This window comes from Lycium barbarum, chromosome 2 (assembly GCF_019175385.1).
Source record: "Lycium barbarum isolate Lr01 chromosome 2, ASM1917538v2, whole genome shotgun sequence".
Lineage (NCBI taxonomy): Eukaryota > Viridiplantae > Streptophyta > Magnoliopsida > Solanales > Solanaceae > Lycium > Lycium barbarum.
The window spans coordinates 136088904-136101462 of NC_083338.1; the positions used below are offsets into that span (position 1 = coordinate 136088904).

The 12559-nt window shown below is 35.0% G+C and overlaps 2 protein-coding genes across 3 annotated transcripts; one reads left to right on the forward strand and one right to left on the reverse strand.

Annotated features, from left to right (window-relative positions):
• Positions 1-907: 907 nt before the first annotated feature.
• On the forward strand, positions 908-6274 carry LOC132627461 (uncharacterized). 2 transcript variants are annotated; one of them, XM_060342810.1, is made up of 6 exons: positions 908-1088; positions 3308-3436; positions 3509-3688; positions 4171-4269; positions 4770-5012; positions 5659-6274. In XM_060342810.1, the coding sequence occupies exons 2-6, from the start codon at positions 3362-3364 to the stop codon at positions 6082-6084; spliced, it is 1023 nt and encodes a 340-aa protein (XP_060198793.1). In that variant the 5' UTR covers positions 908-1088; positions 3308-3361; the 3' UTR covers positions 6085-6274. The 2 variants fall into 2 exon arrangements, with proteins under 2 accessions (XP_060198793.1, XP_060198795.1); XM_060342812.1 differs by having other exon boundaries at positions 910-1088; positions 3512-3688.
• A 2021-nt stretch (positions 6275-8295) lies between these two features.
• LOC132627462 (2,3-bisphosphoglycerate-dependent phosphoglycerate mutase 1) lies at positions 8296-12182 on the reverse strand. Its single transcript, XM_060342813.1, has 9 exons — positions 11775-12182; positions 10506-10777; positions 10154-10377; positions 9830-9948; positions 9582-9738; positions 9394-9495; positions 9188-9307; positions 8658-8711; positions 8296-8580 (listed from the first exon to the last, which is right to left on the reverse strand). Exons 2-8 carry the CDS (start codon positions 10774-10776, stop codon positions 8667-8669), a joined length of 1038 nt encoding a protein of 345 aa, XP_060198796.1. The 5' UTR covers position 10777; positions 11775-12182; the 3' UTR covers positions 8296-8580; positions 8658-8666.
• Positions 12183-12559: the final 377 nt, after the last annotated feature.

Genomic DNA, 12559 nt, shown 5'->3' on the forward strand with positions numbered 1-12559 from the left:
ATTAACTGATTAATTTAGATTTTCGTACCATAGGGTCCACTAAACGGGAAACACTCTAAAACAAATTTTATTATTTTCGAGTTCAAATTCAAACCTTTAATTAATAATGAAAGAATCACAATCATCCCATTCCACCCGCCATATTAAGAGGAATAAAATGACAAGACAATTACATATATCCATGTTATGGGAGAAGTAAAAACAAAGGAATTACCCCACTTTCAAGGAGACAAAGAACAAAAACTTACTCTGGTAGTTTAACCGTTCCACTTTTACAAAACCTCATTGGCAATTTTTTTTTGTACATATCTTAGAATCACAAACTTGAGATAAAAAGCTTAAAAGAACCTTAAAGTAATTTATAATCTCAATTGAAATTAAAAAAATGTAGTTAAATCTTCTTGAGCTGTGCTTTTATAGTCTTACATTACATAAGTAATAATTTTTGCTGCTCGGTCGAATGGCATTTTCTTGTCAGAAACGGGTCCATTGACCAGTTTAAGATGTTGAATGTTTTCCATCGTCAAAATTGGATTTTAGGAGCTTTCTACATGACAGGATCAAAACACTAGAAAATCGTTGAATTTCGCAAAATCTTCTAGAAAATTATTAAAACATTTTATACATTATTTTTACAGGTTACATGCTACTCCTTCCATCCCAAAAAAAATTATTTTTCTTTCCTTTTTAGTTTGTTTTAAAAAAATTGACACTTTTTTATATTTAAAAATAATTTATAACTATATAAATATTTAAGACTTATTTTGAATAACAGATTTTAAAAAACTTCATTTTTTGTTAAACTTTGTGCCACAGCAGTAACTTTGACCTACCTTACCTTACCTGCTTCAGGTTTATTACGATTTTAACCTTTTGTCGCCTGTCGTCAGGTCCTTTTGTAGTCATATCTCATATGTAGATTTTCTCACATGGTGTGCTCCATTCCTACATCTCTATTATATATATTTTCTAATCACTATAAACTATGTAAAATCCCACCTGCTATCTAATCTCTGCCAAAAACTAACCTTCTTTCAGTTGACTCTGTGTTTCCCTGGTTCTTGATCATTTAGGAGATTAATATCCTGGTAACAACTCCTTAATTCTTCTTTTTGGTTTTTATCTTTTTTGCAAATGAATTATGGGTTTTTATTTTCTTGGTTATTTTTTGAGCACCTACTATGTTCATTATGTTTGTGACTTTGTTCTTGCATTTTTTTTTTTTTTTTTTTTGATGAGGTTATAGCCTGTTTGTTGGTTTGTTGCATGAGGGAAATTTGTTTATTTGCTATGATCAGTTGAACTATATGAATTTTACTTTCTGATTGTTAGCAATCAGTTTATGATGACTAAGTTGGTTAAAAAAGTAAGTGAACCTATTTGGTCTGATGATTTGGATAATTGGACTTGGAATTATGTTATACTCAACAGAAAGAAGGTACTAGAAACAAGTGTCAATTGTTGATGTTTGCACTGCATACTGGAAGTCTACAATTGCAGATTTTTCATCACTGAGTTCCGTATAATCGTGGGAATTTTGAGGAACTGTGAAGATGGAGCCTGGAGGAGAGTAATTTGTTGGCTTTTGATCAGATTATTCAATTTGTTTGTTTTTTCTTGTTTACAATGAGGCACAAGGGCTGGGTTGACTCAACCCGGTTGAGGAAACTAGCTTTTGTCTTAGTTATGTAAAGCTCCGATGATTATGGGAAAAGTAAAGTGGTGCTTTTTTTTCAAATAAGAATCACTGGGATGAGGATGTGCACTTTGAATACGTCCTCCGGACATTGGAGCTTCTGCTAGAGTTGCATCTCATGTTTGAGCAAACTGATTTAATGGATGATGAGTTGATGACTATCATTTCATCAATAACAAATTCCTCGTTAACACTAGAAATGAAGAAGAGCTTGAGTGATTTAAATGGCGTTTCCGATCCTTTGCTGCCAAACCATTAATCTCTAGGTTCCTATTGTTCCTTAGGCAATTTGTTCTTTAAGAATTTGGTGGCAATTGGCAATACTTCCGTCGCTACATTTGCCTGTTGCCCCATCTAGCGAAGGCTAACAGGAAAATCATGTTAGGCGTTAACGCATTTTGTATTTTTGCTTCCTCAAAGCTTCTCTTTTTTTGAATCTTACCTTTTAGATCTTCAGTTTGGTACATTAATTTGAAGAATTTTGTACCTAATGTATTGCTCCGTAGAGTTTTTATCTGTCAAATTTCTGGTTATGACATGGCATCCGATGCCTAAATGGCTTAATGACATATTTGGCAATTGAAAAGGGTTTTAGTGCTAAACTTGTGGTGGTGGTGTCTGGTATAAAGTTTTGATCAAGGAAGAGAGTGGCAAAGAGAATGTTCTGTTATCATCTTCTAGTTAGAATGTCATCAGCTGTGACTTTGGTTCTTAGTATACCAGTATCAGAAGATTTGGCAGCAAACTGCTGGTATTCCACTCTGAGGTGGTATTCCACTCTGAGGTTCTAATGTGCAGGTAGAGGAATTAGAATCCTTTAATGTTCTATATCATAGATATTATGATGAACTTACAAAATGAGGCTTTATGATGCTTTTAACATGGCTTGCTAGTTCAAGGACTAAACATTCCAAATATTCAAATTCCGATGTTAGTTCAATGGCAGTTAACAAATGAAAGCATGCAAAGGCTAGTAGTAACACATACATGAATTACCTAGTCAAAGATGATAATGAGGATACCAGAAATTGTGGTCATTGCTAGACGACTATTCCTTTCACTGCATGAGTGCCACGAACCAGTGAAGGCTGATTAGGATCTCTCATCTACTATATAGTGCTAGATTGATTATCCTGTTTCCGCAAGTTGGAAGCAGCAAGTTTCTTGTTAGCATTGTAAATGAAAAAACCGAAGCTAGTTATATTTCGTACATGCGATTTTAAGCTTCGTGCAAGTCATATCATTTCTGAAATGGTTATAAGTTCAAGGTTTCCGTATGTTCAGATTTTGCAAGCTCAAATAGTTGCTAATTGTGGGAGGTGCTTGTCTCATATTCACATCTCGCAAAAGTTCACTCTAATAGGGAAATGGTTCTGTTCTCCTTTATGTCCTTGACAACAAAGGGCTGCCTGAATAAATAAATCATATGGGTTTTTAATTTATTTTTCGCTTTTTGTTATTAAAAAGATTTTTGTATGCCAATGAAATAGTTCAATTGTTTTCTGCTACATTTAGGAGGTATTTTTGTATGGCTCTTGAGTTGTAGCTGTGTTCTTCCTGTAGTTGCACTATTACATACAAAAATTTACTTTGTAGTCATTTTCATAACAGTGTGCAGTGGTTGAATAGTTTAACTGATTACACAAAGTTAAGTTCCCTGAAACTATGAGTAATGCTCCAACAAAATCTACTTCAAATGGCTTTGAGAATTGTTTGAGACTGGAAGAAGAACAGAACAAGGTATCTTATCTTTTAAAGCTTCTGTCATGGTTTTAAGCTGGGTTGTGCTAATAAACAGGACTTTGTTTCTAGCAGATTGATGAGATGAGAAAGTTGATTGGGCTGCTTTCAGGTAAGTTGGCCCTTTATTGTTCTGATGCATCCATTTCAAGATATTTAGCGGCTCGAAGCTGGAATGTAAAGAAGGCAGTTAAGATGCTTAAAGCAACCCTGAAGTGGAGATTGGATTACAAGCCTGAAGAAATTCACTGGGTACTGTTACAGTCTCCCTCTTTGTCATTTTCTTTTTTTCCATCTTCAAAAGTGTCTAGATGCTTCTTTGGCACTTATTTCTTGATGAACTTTCTGGAACCTGCATTTTTTTGGTCTGTCTTCCCTTTTCTTATCCTCTTCTGTTTATTTGTGCCTCCTCAATGGTTAGACCTTTGGCATGATTTGCTTCATAATTATTGGTGTTTTTTTCCATAGGTTGTTTTTTGCATTAACTCAGTCCATATCTGCAACCTTGGAACCTGATAGTCTATGTTGCTAGGACTCTGAAAAATGCTGCCGAACCTGTGTTGGATCCTCCAAACATACATAATTTTGGAGGATCCGACATGCACCCCTCGACATTTATGAAGACCCGGGCAACATAGTTGATAGTAGTATCTGTGCTGATCATGTTGATAATAGCATCTTCTGTTGTTTCTTGCTTTTTTTTAATTCTTTGAAAAAGTCTTTCTTTGATACAGGATGATGTGGCTAGTGAAGCAGAAACAGGCAAAATTTATAGGTCAAACTATACAGACAAGCATGGGAGGCCAGTGCTTGTCATGAGACCTCGATGCCAAGTAGGTTTCAGTTTTTCTTTTTTCTTTCTTGGGTAAAATACTTGTGTGTTACAATCATATCGCCTTTGAATTTCTTATCCAATTGGTTATTGGGCAAATAATTGCAAGGAAAATGATCATTTTAAAACCATTTAAACTCAGTTAAGTACGTGAGGTCATTTACTTGTTGATACATACTTGATACGTGTGTGTGTGAGTATTTTATATGGGCGGATGATGTAGTCATAAATATGTCACACCTCTTTAACACGGATACATCAACGCAAATAAAGGATCTATGTAATATAGGCCTCAAAGCTACAATGTCTATATCAATTTTTTTGTGTTCTTTAGACTACCTTTATTTCATGAACTGATTCAAATTGATTATTCTGGTCAATCAGCAGCTAAAAAAATAGGGTATGTTTCAAAAACTGCAATTAATAAGTTATACCGATTAATGTTCGTCCACATGGAACTAATACGAGCTTGATAAAAACATTTTGTATTTCTCCTTGCAGAACACCAAGTCTATTAAAGGACAAATCAAGTATTTAGTGTATTGTATGGAAAACGCTGTTGTAAATCTCCCAGAAGACCAGGAACAGATGGTCTGGTTGATTGATTTTCATGGATTCAATCTGTCAAATATCTCAATCAAGGTGACAAAAGAAACAGCTCATGTTTTGCAAGACCATTATCCTGAAAGGCTGGGGATAGCTATTTTATATGATGCACCCAAAATATTCGAACCATTTTGGAAGGTAATTTGGCCTCAAACTTGTTTAAGTTGCGGTTGTTAATTTTGTGAATGTTTTGAAACAGGATTCTACTTTTTCTAAAGTGTACGGAATGTACATTAATTAGAAGCATTGATATTGACTGTGACCTCCAATGTTAATATTGACTGAAAGGGCAGCTATCGCTGAAACTTTGAGGGATAGTGTCTGCAGACTGCAGTAGGAATACTTAAGTCATGTATCCTAACGCATGGAATAGAGAAAGAAGAAAATAGGACGGTGTTGTCAATCAGATGATCATGGACTTGTATTTTTCTGAAATCTGAACAGACATTGAAACAAAGAGAGCTATAAAACATACGTGAGGAGAGAAAGGCGCGTGAGAATTGAATCAGGGCTCTGATGGAAGCTACTTTTACTTGATCAAGAAAAACAAATCGGAAAAAGATAAAAAGGATCAACTACTTATCCCCCTCCAAAATTTGGTTGGGTTATTGTGGCAATTAGAGCGAAAATATGTGCATGTATAATTTTAAGCATTCCAAGTTGTTGCATTACATAAAGTTACGTTTGCTTGATTCCAAGTGATTCTCTTTGGAATCAGTTTTCTGAAATATTAAGATGACACATCCCCTTGTAACCAATTCTTTTATTTATCCAAATGATGCAGGTAGCAAAGCCTTTTTTGGATCCAAAGACTGCCAGCAAAGTCAAATTTGTGTACTCAGATGACCCCAACAGCCAAAAAACGATGGAAGAACTGTTTGACATGAGTCTGATAGAGTCTGCATTTGGCGGAGATGATAAGGCCGATTTTGACATCAATAAATATGCTGAGAGGATGAGAGAAGATGATAAAAAGTTGTCTTCTTTCTGGAAGAAAGACGATAATTCTGCATCAACTGCACAACCAACTGTGATAGCTGACCCCTCTTTAGAGCCAACTAATTCAGATTCTGAATCTGATGCCTTAGATGAGAAAGCAGAGAAACATTCTTCTTTGGATGTTGATGAAGAGGAATCACCAATTGAAGAAACTTTGCCTGGGACTGACGGTACAAATGAGAATGCTGACAGATTAAAGCAGTGTAACTGAGAGCAATCTCTTCAAGTTCGTATTTTTCACTCTTTTTAATTGCTCCAATTTTTGCTGACTAAATGCTCACAACATGGGCAAATCTGAAGTTATCAACATAAAACATTTAATCTAGGTGATGTACTGAATCATATGTTATACAATGAATGTTCTGCCTCTTTATACTAGTAGTTCTTTTGTTTGTTTTGCATATGCTTATTCAGAAGAGTTGAGGGTCAAAAACACAATACAATGAATGTTCTGCCTCTTTATACTAGTAGTTCTTTTGTTTGTTTTGCATATGCTTATTCAGAAGAGTTGAGGGTCAAAAACACACTTCCAAGTATCACATTTTTTTGAGTTTCCTACCTGAACTATCAGGTGTGAGAGTTTCTTACCTATACTATCACCAACTAGTTTGTAAAACACACTTTAACTATAAGTTGTTCACTTTTCCTACTTAAACTATCACCGACTAGTTTGCAAAACACACCACATTAATAGTGAATAACTGATAGTTGAGATGTGTTTTGTAAACTAGTTGGTGATAGTTAGGTAGGAAAAGTGAACAACGGATAGTTGAGGTGTGTTTTGCAAACTAGTTGATGATAGTTTAGGTCGTAAACTCTCACACCTGATAGTTTAGGTAAAACTCAAAAAAAAAAAAAAAAAAAAAATATTTGAGGTTTTTTTTTTTTTACCATTATCTCTTTTCAGAATGGATAGCTTAGTGGTCAAAAAGAAGTATGGAACCTCGGGAATCCTGAAACATGATACTCTCTCCGATGCAAAATAAGTATCCGCTTAAACTTTTTTTTTTTGATTTAAAATAAGTGTCCACTTACATAATCAAGAAGGCATTAACTTTATTTTTTTAGATTTGCCCCTATTTAGTCAAGGTAATAAATAAGTAAGAGTGTCATTAATTAAGAGTAGTTTAGTTGAAATATATTGTTTTTTTCTAAGAGTTAGTGTTTTCTTAAGGGGTATAAAAAATGCTAAGTGAACACTTATTTTAAACCCGAGGTTGGAGGGAGTACCAATTTCCAAACACTTACCGGAGCAGACCTACTATTTTCACAAGAAAATATGGAGAAAGTAGCTTTAGCCCTAGCCCTCAGTACTTGAAAAACGAAATAGCTACCCCTATGATCAGACTTATAACCTCATCAGCTTAACAACTATAAGTCCTCGCCAGATTAAATTTATTTTCTTGCTCGAAAATAGGTGCCCTTTTGCAAACTGGTAGTTCATTTGCCATCATATCTGCGCGCGCGCACATATATATATATATATATATATGCCGATGAAATGAATACTCCTACAATAACACTGCATACCTTACCTATCGTTGGTCATCAAATTGCTTTTATGGAAAGAAAGACTATACTCGTTCCATCATTAGTAATATTCAAATTTCTAAAGATGAATATACTTGTTCCATTCTGCTTTGTGAGCATGTAGTTTGAATATTACTAATGTATATACCAGTTTATAGGGGAGAAAAGATTGAAGTAAAAGTTGGAATATTAATTTGGCAATATGAATAGCTCAATGAAATTAAATTCTGAAAGTTGCAAGAGTTGTATGAGAATAGAATGACATCAAATATTTTCGAACGATCCAAAAAGTTCAAATTGTTGCATACACTGAGAGATTGTAGTATCAAAAAGCATTCTAAGATATTGATGAACTCAGTAGGGGAAAGCCTTACTGCATTTATTTTGTTCATTTTGCTCTTTTACTGTCCCTTTTTTTTTTTCCTACGTTTCTACATCGATCACATTTCTTTTGAGCCGAAGGTCTATCGGAAACAGCCTCTCTATCCCATAAAGGTAGAAGTATGGTATGCGTACATCTTACCCTCCTCAGACCTCACTTGTGAGATTATACTGGGTATGTTGTTGTAGTCAGGGAAAACCACAGCATGACTTTGCATTTTAATAAGTAGCCTGAGTAAATGTACTAGCCTTGGGCGTGTGTAGGTACAGTAAGTGCAAGAGACAATTTGTGCATGTTGCATAGTGGGGAATAATTGCTATATAATGGTTCAAAGAATAGGCTGCACAGTGTCTTGTGCTTCCACATCATCAAGTGAACATGAGCTGAACCTGGAAAAAGTCAACTTTACCTAGCTCCAAATTTTCTATAATTTATTTTCCCATATGGCAATTATTTGATCAATAACCAAAAAAAAAAAAAAATAGCACAAAGCAAATGGATCCACATAGCTAGCTGTAAAAGGAAACCCCATGTATATTTATGGGCTGTATAAAAACACTAGTAGCTCATTGTCTTATTTCTGTATACTCAATACTATCAAACCAACACATATTCTACATTACAATTCACAGCATCAACACATACAGAACAATGTTTATGACAAAAGTGGCCGAGTTGTTTGACCTAAACGAAGACTACATTGAAGGTAAAAAAAGAATTACAAATTACTCCCATTTGCAAGAGAAACTAGTCTCCAAGAGGCATATCAAATCTACTTCAACTGAAAGCAAGCCCCTGCAAAACATGAAATAATTAGACTCAAGAATCATATCAGGTGTTTCAAAGAATAGAACACCAGTAAATGGCCATACCTTGTCACATTACTGAAACGCATCATCTAGCTTTTGTCTGTACTGAGCCAAGGTCTGTGATTATGAAATATAAAGGGGTACTTGGTCATACAAAGATAATCAATAGCTATTATCGGCTAAACGGTAAAATGCAGGATTTTAAAGAAACATAAACACTACTTGCTCTGCTTTTTACTATGTTACTTTTGACTTGTTTCGTCTGTACTAGCTGAAGAATATCTCAATTAATGTTTGAGAGGTGAAAACCTGAGAATTCTTACTTAGAGAACTTAAATCAAATGAAACTCCAAAGTATAAAAGCAAAGCACCATTTGTTTGGCCTTTGTTAAAGGTAGCAACAACCTAATTTTCCGAATCTTAAATATCTGATTACATAACTTCATACTTGTTTAGCAAACTGTTTGAAGTTTAACTTTGTGCTGTAACCCTATTGTTATGCCCAATAATAACCTTTGCATGTTCTAAGCTATTTTTCTCATTTGTTACCTTCAAGCGAATTAACCAGTTGAGCAGTTTTAGAAGTTACATACCTTGGTATAAGCATAGACCCCTGCCTCTGTTGGTGCTGGAGGACTTCCTCTACGAATAAACCTTCCCTCTTTGAAAATGTAAAGCATAGGGATTCCAGTAGAAAGTTCCAAACTTATAACCTGAAAAAAAAAGAGTTTCAATTCGTAATGTTTCTTAGCAGGACCAGACAAAAATGCAAGAGATTCCAATAAGTGTGAAATTCTACCTCTTGGGATGTTAGCTTGTCGAGATACATAATGATGGACCTCAACGAGTTCCCATGGGCAGCGATCATTATATTTTGTCCACCTGCCAGTTGGGGTTCAATCTGCAACATTACAGCAACAATGTCATTTCATAACAACCTAAAATAGGGTTGGTAATATGCTGGAACGGAAACATGCTTCTGCTTACGTGCTCCTTAAAGTAGGCAACAGCTCTCTCTGCACACATTTCCAAACTTTCTCCATTTGGAGGAGGAATATCATAGCTGCGACGCCACTCATGAACCTGCTCCTTTCCATATCTGTCAGCTGTTTCCTGCTTATTAAGACCTTGTAATTCCCCATACCTACAACATTGCACAGCCATACGCATCAGAACCATCAAATGATATAATAAGATATAGGGAAGAATAACCTTAGAAGGAGTAGATATTTTACATTCTCTCGTTTAGTTGCCAAGCTGTTACAACTGGTATACATTGCTTGTTGGTCTCTTCACTAAAAATCTGACTCCAAGCATTTGCTTGCTCGCTTTCTTCATGAATGATAGTTGGCACCTAAAATTGACATGACAGTGGCAATGATACGTATTTTAGGGTACCAATACAGAAGCTTCAAATACTTCACATAGGTCCATATCTTCTGTTGTGACATATCTCTAATATCTTCTGTTGTGATACAGTTTTTCCCAAACACATCTTATCATTGTGGAATGAATGTAAGGAAAATCCAAAAGTTACAAGCTTTTAACCATAAAAGTACCTTCTTGCGACGGTGCTGGGTCATGGCAAGCATGGCAGTCATTTGAGCACGAATCAAAGCAGAAGTATAGATCATGTCGACAGGTATATTGCTAATTCGTTTCCCGGCTTCAATGGCCTCTTCCACACCCTTTGTAGTTAAAGGCACATCTACACAACCAGTGAACAAGTTTTTCTCATTCCACATAGACTCGCCGTGTCTAATCAGGATCAAAGCAGCTTCACCTGAAGGGAAAAATGGAAGATGATAATTATAAGCGGTGCTGCATTAGAAGCTTAAAACAATAATAAAATTACTCTTATGTTGTGCTTATGATTTTGAAAATAGAAGTTCAAGAGAGGGACTGTCATACTTGTTTTTTTCTTGGAGTCACTGGAGTTGGTACTTGATGGTGCTGAAGCTGCATCAAAAACCGCAGCCTGAGAAGAAGAGGCTTGAATTACACAAGTACTTCTCTTTTTAGAACAATAACTTCCTCCTCTCAACAATCCAACATCAACCTTGAAACCCTTGGATACCGATCTTAAGGAAACATGCCCATAATCGGGACACAATCCAGAGTTACCATTATTTCTACAAGACTGAAGAGGTCCAACTGTTTGGTAAAGTGCTGTTGCAGCCATACTGTGATCAGAGAAACCACAATTGTCAATGAAAGTTCATGCGGTAAAAAATTTCCGCATCCAATCAAAAGCAGCAGCATATCAACTAGTCAAGGTGCAACAAGAAAGTACAACACAGTTGCACAGGAAAACAAAAGAACAGAGGAACTAAGGGCCCGTTTGGATATAAGCTTTTTTTGCCTTTTTACAAGTTTTTTTTCTTTCAGAAACCTGTTTGGTTATGCATCGTGTTGATTTTTCACTCCAAACTTGAAAAAATGTCTTAAAAAACTTCCCGGACAAACTTTCAATAACTTTTCAAGTGAAATGCCTTCCCAAACACAACTTCAACTTCCAAATAATCTTTTTCAACTTTACTTCAAATTCTACTAATTTTCAAATATCACTTGATTCATATCCAAATGCCTACTAAGACTGAGCGTTATGGTAAAAAATTATGAGCATTTCATAGGTCATAGCCATCAACTTATAAGAAAGAGGTTAAAGAGTTAACCAAAAATGTTACCCTCCTTATCAGAGATATATTGTTTCCACCATCAAGATGAAAATGAATATGCCATACACACAGACATTTGAAAAATATAACATATCTACAGAGGAAAAGAGCACAAAGAGAGAGAAAACACAAAAGCAAAAAACCATAGAGCAAAATCCCATCAATTTGAATAACTAAGCATTACACAATAAAATTAGCAATCAAGATAGATCTAATTCAATATTAAGAACTACCTACTGAATAAACAAGATGTAACATCGCTTAAACAAAGTGGGGTTGGCCCATATTAATCATATATACATTATATCAACACATAAAAGTAGAAAACACATAAAAACCCCACATCAACACTTCTACATAGAACATATCGAAAACATGGAACCCATAATTTATTTATTTTTTTGAAAAGCACTCACATAAACAAGAAAAAGAAAACCTAGTTAAGAACACAAAGATCAACACCATAAAATGTAGAATACAAAGAATTAATAAGAGATCTTACCCTTATTTATAAGGCCAAAACGATGCAAGGAAATGCTTGTAAGTTGGTGAAGAAACCAAAGTAACGGAAAAGTGGAAAATTAATCTTTGTTTTCCCACTATTCCTTTTCTTTCTTTTGGTCTTGAAGGGTGTTGAGTTTATATCAAGAAAAGCTGACGGAGAAGAAGATGGCAAAAAAAAATATGCAAACCCCTTTAAAACAGACCTAGTCGCTTCACATTTCATGCATCAAATGAGATAAAAAAAATATTCTGTTTATATGCGCTAGAAACTGACTGAAAAATCAAGATTCGATAACAAAGAAAAGGGATGCTTAGGAGAAATCGTTTTCTTGAAAAAAGAACAAAGAAAAGCCAAAGAATTTTCGCACAGAAAGGGCAGTTGGCAATTAGGTGTTAAGGAGGGAGAAGAGTATACGACAATATAATATATATAGTGTGTCTCTATGTGTGTGCTTTGGTAGGTGTGGCATGGTGTATTTTTATTCAATTTCTATTTTTCCCATTCTCATTTTGACTATCTTTACTCTTTTCCCATTTTTCTTCCTCTTACTTTATTTTTCACTTTCCAAGGTATGAATAACGTTTTTTTCACCGGATTATTATGTGTTTGAGTAAACTCGGATGCACCTAAATTAATTTGGAAAAATTACTGTCAAATACCATTCGGCCGTCTAATTTACAAAGTGTGTTGCAGATAACCTATCCTAATGCAAATATTAATGACTGTTTTCACGGCTCAAACTTACCGATGCACCAAAGCACCCAAAATATATAGTTAGTGTA

What these genes read in the sequence shown, in the direction of transcription:
- LOC132627461 (XM_060342810.1), top strand. Translation starts at nt 3,362, where the DNA reads ATGAGTAATGCTCCAACAAAATCTACTTCAAATGGCTTTGAGAATTGT. An exon ending in TGGAAGAAGAACAGAACAAG is followed by an intron (nt 3,437 to 3,508) that starts GTATCTTATCTT and finishes CTTTGTTTCTAG; the next exon opens with CAGATTGATGAGATGAGAAA. An exon ending in TCATGAGACCTCGATGCCAA is followed by an intron (nt 4,270 to 4,769) that starts GTAGGTTTCAGT and finishes TTCTCCTTGCAG; the next exon opens with AACACCAAGTCTATTAAAGG.
- LOC132627462 (XM_060342813.1), bottom strand. Translation starts at nt 10,776, where the DNA reads ATGGCTGCAACAGCACTTTACCAAACAGTTGGACCTCTTCAGTCTTGT. An exon ending in TGGCAACTAAACGAGAGAAT is followed by an intron (nt 9,739 to 9,829) that starts GTAAAATATCTA and finishes GCAATGTTGTAG; the next exon opens with GTATGGGGAATTACAAGGTC. An exon ending in TTGCCTACTTTAAGGAGCAC is followed by an intron (nt 9,496 to 9,581) that starts GTAAGCAGAAGC and finishes GTAATGTTGCAG; the next exon opens with ATTGAACCCCAACTGGCAGG.